Source organism: Filicampus tigris, chromosome 12, assembly GCF_054856515.1.
Source record: "Filicampus tigris isolate MCC_2025a chromosome 12, RoL_Ftig_1.0, whole genome shotgun sequence".
Classification (NCBI taxonomy): Eukaryota; Metazoa; Chordata; class Actinopteri; order Syngnathiformes; family Syngnathidae; genus Filicampus; species Filicampus tigris.
Genome location: NC_141228.1, coordinates 16,839,485 through 16,854,878, shown reverse-complemented (window position 1 = coordinate 16,854,878; position 15,394 = coordinate 16,839,485). Strand labels below are relative to the sequence as shown.

General features: G+C 45.3%; 1 protein-coding gene and 3 non-coding genes across 7 annotated transcripts in view; 3 read left to right on the top strand and 1 right to left on the bottom strand.

The window, feature by feature from the left end:
• Positions 1–15,394, bottom strand: part of crocc2 (ciliary rootlet coiled-coil, rootletin family member 2) — a 29,036-nt gene that overhangs the window by 11,198 nt on the left and 2,444 nt on the right. For 3 of the 4 annotated variants that reach the window (XM_086048078.1, XM_086048076.1, XM_086048079.1), the window contains exons 4-23: positions 12,783–12,944; positions 12,516–12,599; positions 12,345–12,439; positions 11,569–11,713; positions 10,232–10,338; positions 9,712–9,918; positions 9,136–9,211; positions 8,906–8,995; positions 8,724–8,837; positions 8,442–8,641; positions 8,029–8,169; positions 7,519–7,663; positions 7,310–7,456; positions 6,926–7,156; positions 4,953–5,146; positions 4,653–4,780; positions 3,539–3,708; positions 3,314–3,481; positions 2,118–2,252; positions 1,896–2,039 (exon numbers count right to left, since the gene is read on the bottom strand). In XM_086048078.1, coding sequence (XP_085904204.1) covers positions 1,896–2,039; positions 2,118–2,252; positions 3,314–3,481; positions 3,539–3,708; positions 4,653–4,780; positions 4,953–5,146; positions 6,926–7,156; positions 7,310–7,456; positions 7,519–7,663; positions 8,029–8,169; positions 8,442–8,641; positions 8,724–8,837; positions 8,906–8,995; positions 9,136–9,211; positions 9,712–9,918; positions 10,232–10,338; positions 11,569–11,713; positions 12,345–12,439; positions 12,516–12,599; positions 12,783–12,944 — 2,883 coding nt within the window. Of the gene's footprint in view, positions 1–1,895; positions 2,040–2,117; positions 2,253–3,313; positions 3,482–3,538; positions 3,709–4,652; positions 4,781–4,952; positions 5,147–6,925; positions 7,157–7,309; positions 7,457–7,518; positions 7,664–8,028; positions 8,170–8,441; positions 8,642–8,723; positions 8,838–8,905; positions 8,996–9,135; positions 9,212–9,711; positions 9,919–10,231; positions 10,339–11,568; positions 11,714–11,833; positions 11,944–12,344; positions 12,440–12,515; positions 12,600–12,782; positions 12,945–15,394 lie in introns of those variants that run through there. The other variant, XM_086048080.1, reaches the window with a different exon arrangement.
• trnap-agg (transfer RNA proline (anticodon AGG)) lies at positions 2,450–2,521 on the top strand. The gene has a single exon. It is a non-coding gene; the product is annotated as a tRNA-Pro (tRNA).
• On the top strand, positions 14,750–14,821 carry trnae-cuc (transfer RNA glutamic acid (anticodon CUC)). The gene has a single exon. It is a non-coding gene; the product is annotated as a tRNA-Glu (tRNA).
• trnae-uuc (transfer RNA glutamic acid (anticodon UUC)) lies at positions 15,129–15,200 on the top strand. Its single transcript has one exon. It is a non-coding gene; the product is annotated as a tRNA-Glu (tRNA).

The following is a 15,394-nucleotide window of genomic DNA, read 5'->3' as shown; positions in this document are numbered from 1 at the left end:
TTACTGATGCTGTCCAGCTTCTCCTGCTCTGCCACTCATATACAAATAACATCAAATCAAATGACTGAAGGAGCATTGTTTGGTTAATGCGGAGACGAACGACAAGAAGCGAGGCAGACTGGGCGGGATGAATAAGTGCCTTTAGTCAAGAGAACGTAAGCATGGATGCACACAACATTGGGGAGCAAGCACGTGTCAGAACCAATGGGGAGAGTGGACTATTATGGAGAAATGAGGTGAAATGTCGTAGTTCTCCCGAAAATAAACAGACTCACGCAACATGAGTGACCGCATGGCAGAGACCAGAAAAGCGAACTGTCGCTTAACATGGAATCTCCACATAGCATAAAAGTCACCTTTAATATTGGGTATGCTACTGTTTTAAAACATTTCACGTAACCGTGGGAACCTTTCCAATGGTGGCGGTGGTCTTTTGGGAGGCGTCTGCATTCATTTGCTACAATTTGACAACTTGAAGACAAGATGATCCCCTCTGCTGAAAGACAAATTTCCCTCAAAGATAAACATCTGCTCTTTTCGAGTGACTAAATCACGGCACAGCGAGCCTCCTTACGACTTTATGAGGTGACTGTGAGCTCACCGCTACGAGAAAAGGACCCGGCGACCTTGTCATCTGTCCTTTTGTCGTTTCTGAGGTAAAATAAGGGCAGTCCTCAGAGTGGGCGCTAGATCTCCTTTGTTTTAGAGGTACAGGAAAGTTTTCTTGTTAAAATGTGTACACCTCCAATTAGGGCTGCTCGATTAAGCGATTTTGAACCGAAATTGGATTTTCTGGATAAAACGATGTTAAAAAGTTCAAATCGGCACGTTCCATTTTTTCATTTTTGGTGTATCTAAGCCACCGTAGTTTCCTCTGCATTTCCGATAACAACAACAACAACATCCATGGCTACCGGCGATTCTGCTATTTGCTCAGGCAAGTGAGCGTTTAGTTAATAAATGATTTGGCAAACGGTTGGCAAAATGACTTGCCGACAGACTGTTTGGTTTACAGACTTGACTGTCTACCTTCTCTCATGTTGATGATTTCGTTTCAGATGGTATGTGCACTTTCTTCTTTCATTATTGGTTTGATTAAGAACAGATCTGAAATCTATTGTGTAAGTAAAATGCTGTTAATCCCAATGGATTGTTCTGTGTGTATTAAGTTAAATTGACTGCCATTTTGAGTTCAAAGAAAGAAAAATTCAGTTGAAATAAAGGACATTCAAAATAGCTTTACATTTTTCGTTATTTTCTATTTTACAAAGAAATCGTAATCGTAAAATCGGGTTTGAGAGAAAATAATCGGGATTTTCTTGCTAGGCAAAATCGAACAGCCCTAATCACAAAAAAATATGGAACATGCCAGGCTACATGTTGGCCATGTGACTTTGGAAAGCAGCTCTTTTAGTTATTTATACTTAGTTAGTTTTCCAGTCGGTAACTGATTCTTTATTTAGTCAGTCAGTTACTAAGTCAACTATTCACTTAGTCAGTCAGTCAGTTCAAAGGTTTAGTCTGTCTACAAACGAGTTAGTCAGTTAGTTAGTCTCAGTTATGTAAGGAATTCCTAGACGAGGCCCGGGAATTGCCCTGCGACCTAATCAAGAAAAAAGTATCCACAGTGGAATTCCTTCTCCACGACTCTAATGTGATGTTGTATCAAAATAAAATTCCAATAGACTTAACTTGTCTTTGACTACTGGATACAACAAAAAGGAATTACTCGTGAGATATTATGTAATATATATTGGTGGAAGTCTGTTTTTCTTCAGGCACCAAAAACAATGTTGTCATGCAAACAGAAAAAAAACACTTTTTAAAAAGGGCCCTATTAAAAACCAACAGGGATCACATCCAGGTGAAAGTCGCTACCCACAGAAATTCCTGACCTGGTGCCGGGCCGCCTGCTGCCGTTGGCTCAGCTCACACAGCTTCTCGCGTCCACTCTGCTGGGCCGCCTCATGCGAGTTAAGCGAGGCCTCAAAGTCGGCTCGCAGCTGCTGCGTCTCGTGCCGCAGGGCCGACATTTCGGTCTGGACAACGACAATGGGAAGAGGACGCGTGCGGTTAAATTGTGGAAGCTTCAAGGACGGAAGGGTGGTGATGGTGACCTCGTCCCGCTCCCGCGCAGCGAGCGCTTCCTTCCGGGCGAGATCCAGATCACTGGTTACAGCGTTTAGATCCTTCTGGAGGGCAGCAAGCTTCTCCAACAGCGACGCCTTCTCCACCTCCTTCTGGGACAACGCCTGATCACCGAAGACAGACAATCACAACTCTAACCAAACCTACTGTATCTATCTGTCCAGATACATTCGTCCCTATTATGAATTTTTGGGCCTGTTGGTCTGGTCATTCTTGCATTAGATGTGACAGGTCCTGGGCAAGCTAGCAAGGGTTCTGGAAATGTCACACATGAACCATTAGGTCATCGCAGAAATCGTGTGGCTCGTTGGTCTAGGGGTATGATTCTTGCTTAGGGTGCAAGAGGTCCTGGGTTCAAATCCCAGATGAGCCCTCCTTGCAATTGATGTGACAAGTGATGTATTTTTTCTCCTCTTTGTGGTTATTAAATCCCCAAAGAAGCCTCCTTATAATAGGTTTTACCCTTGTGTGCGCCCAAGGGGGATGATTCTCACTTTGGGTCTTGGGAGATCTTGCGTGCAAATCCCTGTCAAGTCCTCCTTCAAAACACCTACGGTGATGAATCCCCGGAGTTTTAAACACGGTGACCCATATGACAAGCGATGGATTTGGTCCATTTTTCTGTGGCTCATTGGCCTTGACGTACGGTGCGAGACAGGGGCGGAGCCAGAACGTGGCTGATGGGTGGGCCAGGAAAAATCAGGGTGGGCCTGAATATTTCTCTCATTGAGCACAATCGTCCTATCCCGACACATCGTATATTCAAATAAAATGATCAACTGAATATGAAGTTCAAATCTTCCTTAGAAAACCACAATCATGCCATTCTTAATATTCAATCAAATAAAAAACACAAATTCAAATATAATTGAATAATTTCACTAAAATTATAACGTTTTTTTTTTTTTTTTTTTTTCATGAATCTCATTGGGTCAATCTGGGTGGGCCTGTGCACACCCAGGCCCACCCATGGCTCCGCCCCTGGTGCGAGAGGCCCTGCTTTCCGGTCCAAAAAAAGGTTTGTTGTGACTCATTGGTCTAGGAGTCTAAATACCTCCCCTGCCTATCTGACTGCCATCCTACTTAACTACCTACCTACCCAGTACCCACCCTGACTAGATAACTACCTACATATTCCCTCCGTTTTATCTTGCATCCTACCTACCTGCTGTTTCTCGCTGTGGGCCTTCCTGATGCTCCTCTCGCAGTCCTGCTGGGTTCTCAGCATCTCCTCCTTTGCCCTTTGCACCTCCTCCCCGCTGCGCTCTGCCAATTCCTTGTTGAGCGAGCGCAGCTGCTCCTGCTGCCTCGTCAGCTCTGTAAGCTGCTGCTCCTGCAGACCGCCAGGGCCGTCTGTGACGCATCGTCATCATTTTCATCGTGGTCAAACCTTTTGCCTGTGTGCGTCCTCCAGCTGCTCTCGGTGAAGGTCACCCCTGTTCTTCAAGCTCCGCAGGGCTTTCCTCTCCGCTTGGACCAGCTTCTCCTCCAGGTCGTTGCGCTCCTGCGCAACCTGAGCAAGCTCGCGCTCAGCATCCAAACGCACTCGCGCAACATCACCTGCACGAAATTGGGGCTGTTAAACGTGGTCGTAATCGGAGAAATTCTCTAGGACGAGCGCGTCTTTGAAGGGCCCCGGAAAATAATCGAAATGACCTTAAAATGCCAGCTTCGAACCAACATGGTAAACTTTCTTGTCTTCTAATTAGTTCTAGATTAGGTCGAACCTTCAGTCCAAACACACAATGGCCCATGAAAAATCGAGACTCTTGAATTGTCACCTTGAGATTTTTTTTTTTTTCTTCATTAGAATTGAAGTAACTCCTTTGCACGATTTGCTTCCACCTTGATACATTCTCCCAGGACTAAATTTAGAGTCTGCAGTCCAAACACAAAATGGTCCTCTAAAAGCGCTTCATCCTGGGGTAAAAATCAGACGGTTCCTGAATCGTTCCAGGCTGGTGAATTTCCCCCGGGGGACAAATAACATGGTTTTAAATTGACACAGATTAGACCCCCAAGCAGGGTCTTCTTTATGCCCTGGTGAATTACCTCGGAACTAAATTTAGAACTTGCGTCCAAACAAACATTGGTGCTGTTAACAGTTTCGCATTCCCAGGAAAAATCCTGCAGTGGAAAGAAGCCAATGGAAGTAAAATTACAAAACAACATTTCGACATTGGTTCCTGCCGTCCAAAGACACAATGTTGCTTTAAATACTTAGTTCTGAAATAAAGTACGCGCATGGAACTAAAAATAGATGATCCAGAACGTGTGAGGTGGTTTTCGCATTGTCATGTCATGTTTTTGGCACCACAATGGGATTGATGTGCTGGGAAATTCATCTCCATACATGTGCAGCTGTTGCAGAGCTACATAAAATATGGTTCTCATGTGGGCCCAATGGAAATGCTCCACGGAACCCGAGCGGGTTGGCACATGGGTGAGGGTGGGGTAGGTTAAAGTGTGTGTGTGTGTGAGGGGGGTGCACGGGGTCTACTCACGCGTCAAGGCTTCGTTAGCCGACATCAAGCTGCGCCTCTCGGCCTCCACGCGGCAGCACTCGGCCTCCAGGGACGAGGCCAGCTCTTGGCTCTGGAAGATGGCGGTTTCCAGGGACTGCTTCTCGGCTCTGGAAGTACAAGTGAAGTCAGAGGCTACGGTCTCACATTTGGCTGGGTGAAACGGCCTTCAAATGACTTTGTTTCCCCCGATTTTAATCAGATTTTTTTATAGTAAGATCCATCCGCTTATCCTCACGGATGGTGGCGGGCGTGCCGGATCTTTGTTTTTGTCACACACACCTGAGTGCCAGCAGCTCCTGCGTGAGGTCACATGTTTTGCGCTCGGCCAAGCAGAGTCGGACCTCTAAGGCGGCCTTGTCCTTGGCCAGATCGTCTCTGTCTGCGGCGACTTTCTCCAGCGCCGCCGCCCGCTCGTCCAGCTGCCTCCTGCTCTCACAAAGCTCCTCCGATGTGCTCTGCGCCTGTCTGCTCACCTGCATACGAATACACAGACACATGATTGCAGTATACATAAGTACGTACCTACTTTAAAGAGTTAGTCAATCCAAACATATTTTCTTCACGAATATGTTTGATGCTAGCCCACTAGTTGAATTCTGATAAATATTGCGTTTGTGGAATAAGAGTTAATCCACACTCGTTTTTAGCCATCTATGGAGGCAGCCATTTTGTCACTTCTGTCGGCCGACCTGTTTTCCGAAGCTGAGCCACGATTGGTCGTTACCTGAGCCCTGAGCATCTGTGATGTCATTTTCAGTCGACAGAAATGACAAAATGGCGGCCCCCCTGAGATGGCTAAAAAGGGGTGGATTTTGCCGCTTAACTCATATTCCACAAACGCAATATTCATCAGAATGCCGTGTTTCAACTAGTGGGCCTTGCTGGGAACATATTCTTGATAAAAATATGTTTGGGTCGATTTCCCCTCTTTAAGTGGAAACGTCGCTTTTGCTTTCAAATTTGTGCAGTACCAAGAGGTCAACTGAGGGCCAGAGATTGAAAGAACTTCACATGGGGACTATGAATTTTTGCAGGGCTATTGTGCATTTGGACTGCAGGAACGATTGTCTAAATGTAGATCCAGGAACAAAAAATAACTCATATACTGAGAGTACGTAGTACTTTCCAGAGGTCTAGGAACCTTTGGGGTGGGACGTATGTATAAATCTATGAGACAAAGCAGAGAGAAAAAGTGCACTTGCTTGGAGCTGTAACACAATGGCCGAGTTTATAATGGACCTCAGCACCCTCTCATGTTTATTATATTTTTTCCAGCACGGCGGAAGGTTTAAAAAAGCAACAATCAGCGTAATTTGATTTCCATCCAGGCTAAATTGAAGTCAAACTAAATATTAGCGCACCACGTCTCCCGGCTCAGGCTGGATGACACCCAAGCTTTTTCACATTTATTTTCACAGCTCGCTTATCTCCAAGTGTTTGGATGGAATTTGTCCATTTGTTTGGTTTGTTAAAAACTACCTGAGCTCAAACGCGGAGGTCCTGCTCGAGTGATAATAAAGCGAGAGAGGATTCTTGTCATTCTTCAGCGGGCAAAGAATGAGAAGACTTTGGCGGTGCAAATTTACGAGTCTCTCAACTTAAAAAAGCACTCTGACGCTCCATTTATCTTCCTCGCATTTGTGCACTATTCTTTCTCCCCGCTGACTCATAAATACTATTATTAGCACTTCAGACTTAAGAAAATATCAGTTTAAAAAAGACAGTAATGATACTGAAAGTTATGTACTGGCCTTCGTCTCTGCAGTAGCTTAGAATGTGGAGCGAGAAATGTAGACCTTCACTTTTTTAAGAGCCTTCACAAAAATATGACATTAAGGAATGGCAGACATTTTTCTTCATCTACCTCCTTTTTGTGGGTAATAGGGCAAAATCATGAGACCGAGTTTGTCTTAAAAAGGGCCAATAGGACCCCAAAATGGCTTTCATCCAACATGGCAGACTTCCTGTGTCTATTAATGGCGTGGCTTCTTTTTGGTGGGTCTACTCAGGATGCCAAATTTCATGTTGCCAACTTAAAGTGGCTCTGGGAAAATTTGGGTGAATTTTCCAAATTGTGGAGTAACCATAAAATTGCTGGTTCAAACCAAAATGGTAGATTTCCTGCTTCAGATGTTTTTGTGGGTCTACGTCTGATCGTAAGATGCACCAAATTCCGTGTTACCAAGTGAAAAATGTAATTTTTGATTTGATTCCCCCCCCAAAAAAGTGAGTGCTACAACTGCAGCCGTTACCTGCAAATGCTGCTCCAGGTTGCGTGCGTTCTCCTTCTGCAGTCGGTCCAGGTCCTCTTCCGTCTTGCGCCGCAGGTCCCACAGGTGGCGCCGTGAGCACTTTAGGGATTCCTTCTCCGCCAGAGCGTTCGCCTTCTCCCGTTGTAGCTGGGCCACCTCTTCCCGGGCCACCGTCCGCTCTGCTTCCGCCTCCCGACGGCGGTCACAAAGTTCCGCCTTCTCAGCTTCGGCCTGAAACGGGGGACCCGACGGAACGCGTTAGGGTCCGGTGAAAAAAGTTGTGAAGGGTCCCACATGGACAAAAAAAGGTTTTGTGTAATTTCATTTTATTTCGTTGCAGTTAACGCGGATTTCAGCATTCTGTTTGCGGGCACGGCTGCTAACCTGCAGCAGCAGGCGGTTGAGCTCCACCTTGTCCTCGGCCAGGCCTTCACTCAGGGCCACCATCTTGGCCAGGGAGTCCTTCAGCCCCGCTTCCTGATGGCGCAGTTTGGCAACCAGCGCTTCCTGTGCCGTGCCGCGACACTCCGCCTGCGCAAGGAAGCCTCATTTTGCTCAGACAGCGGATTCGGACGCAGTCGCGGTGGTCGAACCTTGGTGAGAGCCAGAGCCAGGCTAGCCTTGTCCTCCTCCAGCACCTCCTTCTCCAGGCCCGACTTGTTCAGCGCCTCCCTCGCCGACACCAGCTCCCGCCGGAGGTCCGAGTGCTTTCCCTCCAGCTCCTCCAGGCTCCGCTCGCTGGAACGTAAGCGTATTCTCTCACGCTTTTGTGTCATGGCGCAAACAAGAAAAAAAAATAAAATAAAGCCCCCGAGCGATAACCCATCTGGCCTTTGAATGATGGAGCGCCAAAGGCCGCCATGCATGGGGGACCGAGCTGGATTGCAAGTTCCGCTAGGATCCCCAAAACACTTTCATTTCATTTCAAACTCATTGTACAACATTACCCTCAAAAATAAATGTCTTACAAGCTATTTGATTTGGGAAAAATACACCGGAAGTGTCAGGATGTTAGCGTGTTCTACTTTCCTATTAGCCCTTTAATGACGTTTTTGACTTAGTATACACAAATGTGTGTGTGTGTGTGTGTGTGTGAGTCGCACCCTCGCTGGACCTCGGCGCGCAGCCGTTCCAAATGCAGCTCGACGTCTAGGTGCTGCCGTCTGAGGGTCTCCAGCTCGTAGCGCTGGGAGTCGCATTCCTGCCGCACTCCTACTAAAAGCTGCTCCACACCACACTTCTCACTGGGAAGAAAGATGAATCGGATAATGAAGGCCTACCAATTTGATACATCTGAAATAACACATTTGCTCAAATGACCTTTTGTTATTATATTATATGCTATTATTAATTATGAATAATTCATGCTGTTCAAAACATCAAGTGCAATGCATCTGCTACATTTTTTTTTCGTTTTTAGTCCTTATTACTACCCATGTGACAAGTTATAAGGTTAGTATCTCTTCAGTGTGGCTTATGTGACTACTTGTTTTTGAAGTGAGGGTGAATGCGGTACCTGGAGATGACATCCAGCGAGGAGTGGTATCTATCCTTCTCCCGAACAGTTTCCTCCAAAGCCTTTTGAACCTCTTGGCTTTCCTTCGTCAATGCCCGGATCCTCGCCTCCAGTTCCGTCCTGGCCGAGTCGCTCTCATGCAGTTGAGTACGGAGCAAGTCAGTTGCCTTCAGGGAGACCTCCAGGCTATCATAAAGGTCCTGGAAGGTTGGTTGGGTGTCATTCCTACCATGTCAAGGAGAATTGTTTGGGATAGATAGCGCGAGGAAAAGGGAGGCAGACCTGGGTTTGTTGCTTGTGTTTTTCGAGGGCACCCTGCACAGCGATGGCGATCCTCCGTGGAGAACAATCGAGAAGACCTCCGGACGTACCGCTATCACCTTCACTGGACACCAGCTGGCGATCCATTGCGGACATTGTTAGACTGTGGCTATTTGCACACAATGAACACTTTTTGTTCGGACCTGGTGGACCTCGCGGAGTACATTGCGCAAGGCTTGGTTCTCGGCCTGGAGGACTTCCATCTCTCCTTTGTCCTCGCTTCTGCTCGTCTCCTGAAGGGTTGACCGTGTAGGTCAAACAAACTGGAAACTTAAGCCCGACATTTTCCAGACGGCAGCTGCTCAACACCAGGAAGTTGATCAAAGCCTTGAGAGCAGACTTCAGCCAACCTAACCCATCCTGAAAATCTCACCATCTTGTCCAGGCTGGCGTCTTTCTCGCTGTTTTGGCTGCGGAGGTGCTTCACTGCGTCCGTTAGCTCCATGATCCTGAATCGGACATGGGGGGAAAAAAAGCTCATTATCTTGTTTGGTTTTGGTCCGATTGTCAGTCAGAAATGCCATTTGGCATTACATATAGCTTCTGAATACTGTTTTGGGGGTCCTCTAACCTGAAAAGGAATGATTGTACCTTTTGGCATTTCGTGATGAGCTTTTAATTATTCTGCCTGGCACTATACATTGCTTGCATAGACGGATAAAAAAGATTTATAATGAATGCAGAATAATTATCAGCCTAATTATGTGAAATTGAATCATTTCTCTCAATGGCAAAATGGCAGCTTCTAAACAAAATGACTGACATCCTGTTTGATTTTAAGCATTGATCCTTGCAACTTCGTCCCATTGTGCTCAACCTGTCTGCCATTGATCGGTGAAAACTGGTGTTGGGGCTGTATTTTTTCCTTAGCAGAGGCATTAAAAAAAAAAAAAAAAAAAAAAAAACATTTTCATTGTTAAGAGAAAACAGGCTCCTTCCTGTTCTGTACCTGGAATTGAGTTCCACTTTCTCGGCGTCCCAGCGCCCCTGAAGCTGCATGGCCTCACGGAGTTTGTCCTTCAGCTGCCGCTCCAGCGTCGACACCTCCGCGCCACCGGGGGCACTCTCCTGTACGGCCGGGGCCTCCAGATGGCGACAGGCCTCGCGGAGCTGCTGGCCGGCGGCGGCGCACTCGCCTCGCATGTCGGACAGCCTCCTGAAAGGCGTATCAGAGATGTTACCGGCACAGCTGGGCATTTTACAAATTCAGCGTCCGTTATTCGTCATCCGTCTGCAGCGTGGGTACCCTTCCATCTTCCGTCATTCACCTTTTTTTTCCGGCGGCAAAAAAATAATATACACTGTAGGCCTCTAATTTTAAACGGGCGTCCGTCGGCGATTACGACTAAACTTTACAAAACTTTACACACTTTGCCTGTGTCTTCTACCCAGAACCCAACAAGGCAGGAAGTAACGCTAACTGTCTTTGATGTGTTATTGCGTGTGCTTTTTGTTGACTGCACACTCACCTGTCAGCGAAGGTCCTGAGCTGCGTGAAGGCGTTCCTCAGGGAAGCGGCCTGGCGCCACAAGCTTCTGACGCGAGCCTGCTCCCGACTCAGGTGGCAAGACGACGTCTGTGAAGGGGTAAGCATATGTATGTGTGTGTGTGTGTGTGTGTGTGTGTGTGTGTGTGTGAGTCGCTGTGGGAGAGACGTTAGCGAGAGATGGCACCTCTCATGTTATTGTGATTCCAAACAGACGCTGTCCTGGAAGTGTGCTGGCACACACACAAGTCATTGGATTTCCCTGAATAAACACACGTCCGACGTTTACGGCAACAAAGGGGGCCTCTTACAACCCCCACACCCCCCCCCACCCTGGCCACTTGGAATGTTTTCAGAGGAAAAAACAACAGCAGAAATAATGCGAGAGTGACTGTTGACTCCGAATGACATTACTTAAGGTTAACCCTTGACAGATGCTGGGGACATTAGACTGGCTTGCAAGTTTTGATTTTCACATTCTTCCACCAGATGGCGGTACTTGTTTCCCATTCAAAGCATGCAGCAATTTTATCTATTTTTATTTATTGTTTTCTGCAAGGGTGCCCTGCAACTGGTCTTTGAAGTGCACACTGCGCCTTATGCTGTAAACTAATTCAATAATAAATGGTTAAAATTCAGCTTGTAATGTACCTTAACTTTATTTTATTACATCTTTAATATTTGGTGTTTTGGTTTTTATCAAAAGTCTCCAAAATATAATTATTTAGAAAAAAGGCAACTATTGATTTTATCTCATTGTTTGTTTTAACTCAAAGTCTTAAAATGACCAAAATGCAATTCATCTTCACTTTGAAATAGTCTTATAAAATATGCATTTCACCATTTTGCATATTTCGCTGTTCCTTTTTTTTTTTAAATACATAGAGTATATATTAAATAATACTGACTATATTTTCATTTTGCTTTTATAGCACCCAAATATAACGAGTTTAAATTTTCAAATATTATTCATACTTGAATCGTTGAAATGTTATTGTTTTGTATTTTTATGTTCATTTTAAAATAAAAAGTACGCAAACACACTGGCCTTTAAAGAGTTGAAGTTCCCCAAACATTGATTACATTTCTTCAGCTTGAAAGATTGTTAAATATTAAAATATCTATTATTAAAATATATATATTAAAAACATATATTATTTAAGTTTTATTACATTTAAATTATTTTTGAATTAAAATCCCCCCAAATAAGTAAAAAATACTATATTAATTATATTTTATAATGTCATTTTGCCATTATTAGTTTTTTGTTATCAAGTTGTTTCTTTTTGGGGGGTTCATTTAAAATGATATGCTGCTCACCTCTTGCACGTGGCGCAGGCGCGTATCGCAAAGCTCGGCGTCCTGGCGGGCCTTCCGCAAGCTCTCTACAAGGCCCTGATTGAGGGCGTCGGCCTCCTCCAGCTGTTCTCGTAGCACACAGTTGACTTGGCCCAGGCTGCCACATCTGGAAATACGACAACACCAACTTAGCACATCTGCGTTAGCTTAGCTCGAGTCACACACATCCTGTTACATGCGCTGATGCGATCTGTGTGCGTACATGCTGGATGATGCTTTGTATTACCTAATGATGTTTGCGGTGGATTTACGCTGCATTCATGACAATTGGGATTTCGGAAAGATCCTATTTGGAGCTTATGGGGTCCGACGGTAAACACCTCCAGGCAACCATAAACAAAAAAACGCAGCTGAGGACCTCAGTAATGTTTTGAGAATTTGTTTTGTTGGTGAATTTAACACATGCATCGTAAACTTCAAGCGGGATGTTTCCGATTCCCAGCAACTTCAAATGCAGCATGAGTGCATTGAACCCACACTATATTGCTTGGTCATCTTTCAAGATGGTGTTCAGTACAATAAAGGGCTGTTTTTATTTACCGAAATATATCGTTAAAAGGAATTTAGAGCTGTAATCTTAATACCATGATTCTGCAGTATTTTTGCTCACGTTTGTCATATCGTCAGAATCTAATATCGGCCCATGTCAGTGCTTAGGATATTGATAGGTTTAGAGGTTAGGGTTATAGAACTGGTTCGGGGTGAGGACTGGGTAAGACAGAAGTAGCTCCGCCCACCTTCTCTGTTCCTCCTCCAGCTGAGCGATCTTGCTCCGGATGCTGATGTTGAGATCTCGCACCTGACGTTGGGCAGAGTCTTTGTGAGCCTCCAACTGCACACGCACCCGCACACACACAGAAACAGGAGTTGGTTTTATGTATATACAAGACAGATATATTGGTACATACCAAGAGTCTCATCTTCTCCATGTCTGAGGTCTTCTCCAGGACTTGTCCTTCCAGCTGGCCACACCTGCTCTTGTACTGGAGGACCTGGAAGGAAAAAAAAAAACAGGATTCAGATTGCGGAGCGTACTGTACAAAAAGTCGTTTCAGCGTTAATTTCATATCGTTGATGTTTACTACAAAGAGAGTACTGGTGCACGGACCTTAAGATGGAGATCAAGGCTATGAGAATAAATGCTCGGATTGCCTTCCATATGAGTGTTTCTTTACCTTGGTCTGCAGCCTTTGGACCAGCTGGGCCTGCTTCTGCTGGGCCTCCTGGAAGAGCAACAGCTTCCGCCTGTACCCTTGCTCCTGGACTGCCTGTTGCCATGGCGACATGCCTTCTTGGTCCGAGTCTGCCGGCGACGGCATGCTCAGCATGTGATCCAGCTGGATGGCGAGAGAATTCGATTGAGTTTGGATGAGCTACAAAGTTGGTCGATGTTCATTTGGAGTTTGGGTTAGTGGAATAGGATTTTATTTGGCATGCTTTCTGGGTAGAAGGTGACTTCCCTCCTTAAAGCGGAAGTCGACCCAAACATATTGTTTTCAAGAATATGTTCCCAGCAGGCCCACTAGTTGAAACAGGGCATTCTGATTAATTTTGCGTCTGTGGAATATAAGTTAAGCAGCAAAATGCACTCGTTTTTAGCCATCTCTGGGGGCGGTCATTTTGTCTTCTGTCGACTGAAAATGACATCACAACTGCTCAAAACAACCAATCACGGCTGACCTGTTTTCTGAATCTGTAGTCGTGATTGGTCGTTGTGAGCAGTTGTGATGTCATTTTCAGTCGACACCAGACAAAATGGCCGCCCCCACAGTTTGCTAAAAACGAGTGCAAAACACTTATTCCACAAACGCAATATTTATCAGAATGCCAATTCAACTAGTGGGCTTGCATAGAACATATTCTTGAAAAAAGAATGTTTGCGTTGACTTCCACTTTAAAGAAATAAAATAAAATAAAAAATCAGCATGGATTTTGATGTGTTTTTGTGCTGGAAAAACAAAACAAGCAAGATTCAACCTGAACCTTCAGTCACTGGACGACCGCGTTGAGCGGGTTGTCCAAGGTTCAATTGTTCAAATCTGTTTTGTTTTGCAAGACCAGCTCGAAAACACAACAAAAACCCCATGGTCTACCCTATGCTGTTTTTTTTTTTTCTTTTTTTTTAGCAGGGTTTAGAAACAACGGATAATCACCACATTAGTTGTTTCACATGACCAGATTTAAAGGTTTAAAAGTTTAAAGGTTCTGGCAAGCTGTTGGGAGTGTGTCAATTGTACGTACGTACTATTTATTTAGCACACAAGCCTTCATGTCATTTCAGGACTCTTAAATGGTTGCCATGGTTGCCTTTGATGCCGCACCCTGGGCGTATGCGCACATTTCCACCGCCCTCTTTGCCTTTGGAAACGTGCTTTGAATTATCTTTTTCCTTGATACGTATGATTTGTGCCCCTCCTCGCTTTTGTCTCCTCTGATAAATACTTGAAGGAGACGCTTTGATGCGGCTGCCAGTGAGCAAGCGGAGGCTCGCTCCGGAGGCCCCCGTGAAAGCCTTTGGTGTCGGCGCCAAACCGAGATGGCCGAGGTTGGGGTTTTCGTGACGCTTCTTGCGAGCAGCTGATCGAACCTCTCGGGCCGCATCTGCCACATCTGGCGGCCCGGCCCGGCCCGGCCCGGCCGCCGTGCAAAGGTTTAGCCCAGCTGCCGCCATTTTTTTCCTCGAGCCAAGGGGCTTAATAAAGGGAATTCGTGGAGCGTGCTATCTGGAAGATTCCGAAACACAGCTGCGGCGGATGTCAACGCTGGACTCACGCTGAGAGCACTAGCTGGGAAAGCTGGGAACTGTTTGTTTTATCCATGAAGAGACTGAGGGCCACGGCGGAAAAGCGGAGACTGTGGAGTCCGCACCGAAAAGAGATTCACGCTATTGGCTGGGAATACAGATCTGATTGAGTGATTAGTAAATGCTTTGAGGCAATGCTTTGACATTGGTTTCTTTTGGTTGTCATTCTTGGTTTTTAACCAAGTGGTCCAGGTTTGGCTCCCGGTATGGGAACAGTTTTACCATGAAGCTACCATTTTAGTCTTGAACTTCTTGTGGGGAAATAAATAAATAAATAAAAATCTACGATTTTGGTCGGACAAATACTATTTCAGAAAGACTAAGACAATATAAGAGGTGTCCCGTATGGTCTAGCGGTTAGGATTCCTGGTTCTCACCCAGGTGGCCCGGGTTCAACTCCCGGTATGGGAACAGGTATTTACCATAATCTTCCATTTTGGCTCTGGTCATGCAGAAAAAAGACAAAATTATGTACTTGAAAAGAACTACACTCTTTCAAAGACAATAAGTGCTGTATCCTAAATTAGTTAGTGTTAGTGTTTTAGTTTCCTGGTTTTGGCCCGGGCCTGACTCCAGTACGGAAACAAATCTTACTACTCTTTCTTCCCTTTTGGGGAGGAGTGGAGAAATAGGTTTAAATTGGTGAACTGGTAAAATGATTCTTCCAGATTCCTGGTTCTTTTCTTGAGGAAAACCTCCTGCAGGAACCACCATATCATCCCATATGGTCTAGCGGTTAGGATACCTGGTTTTCACCCAGGTGGCCCGGGTTCAACTCCCGGTATGGGAACAGAGATTTAACAAGATCTATCATTTTGGATTTGATTTTCTTGCAGAATAAAGCCAATCAATATTTTGTACTTGGGGAAAAAAATTACATCATCCGTTACACTGTACACTGTCCGTTAGTGGTTTGGATTCTTGGCAAAATCATAAAGGTTACTTTACTTATCTAAATTGACTAAATTATTCACCAATCACCAA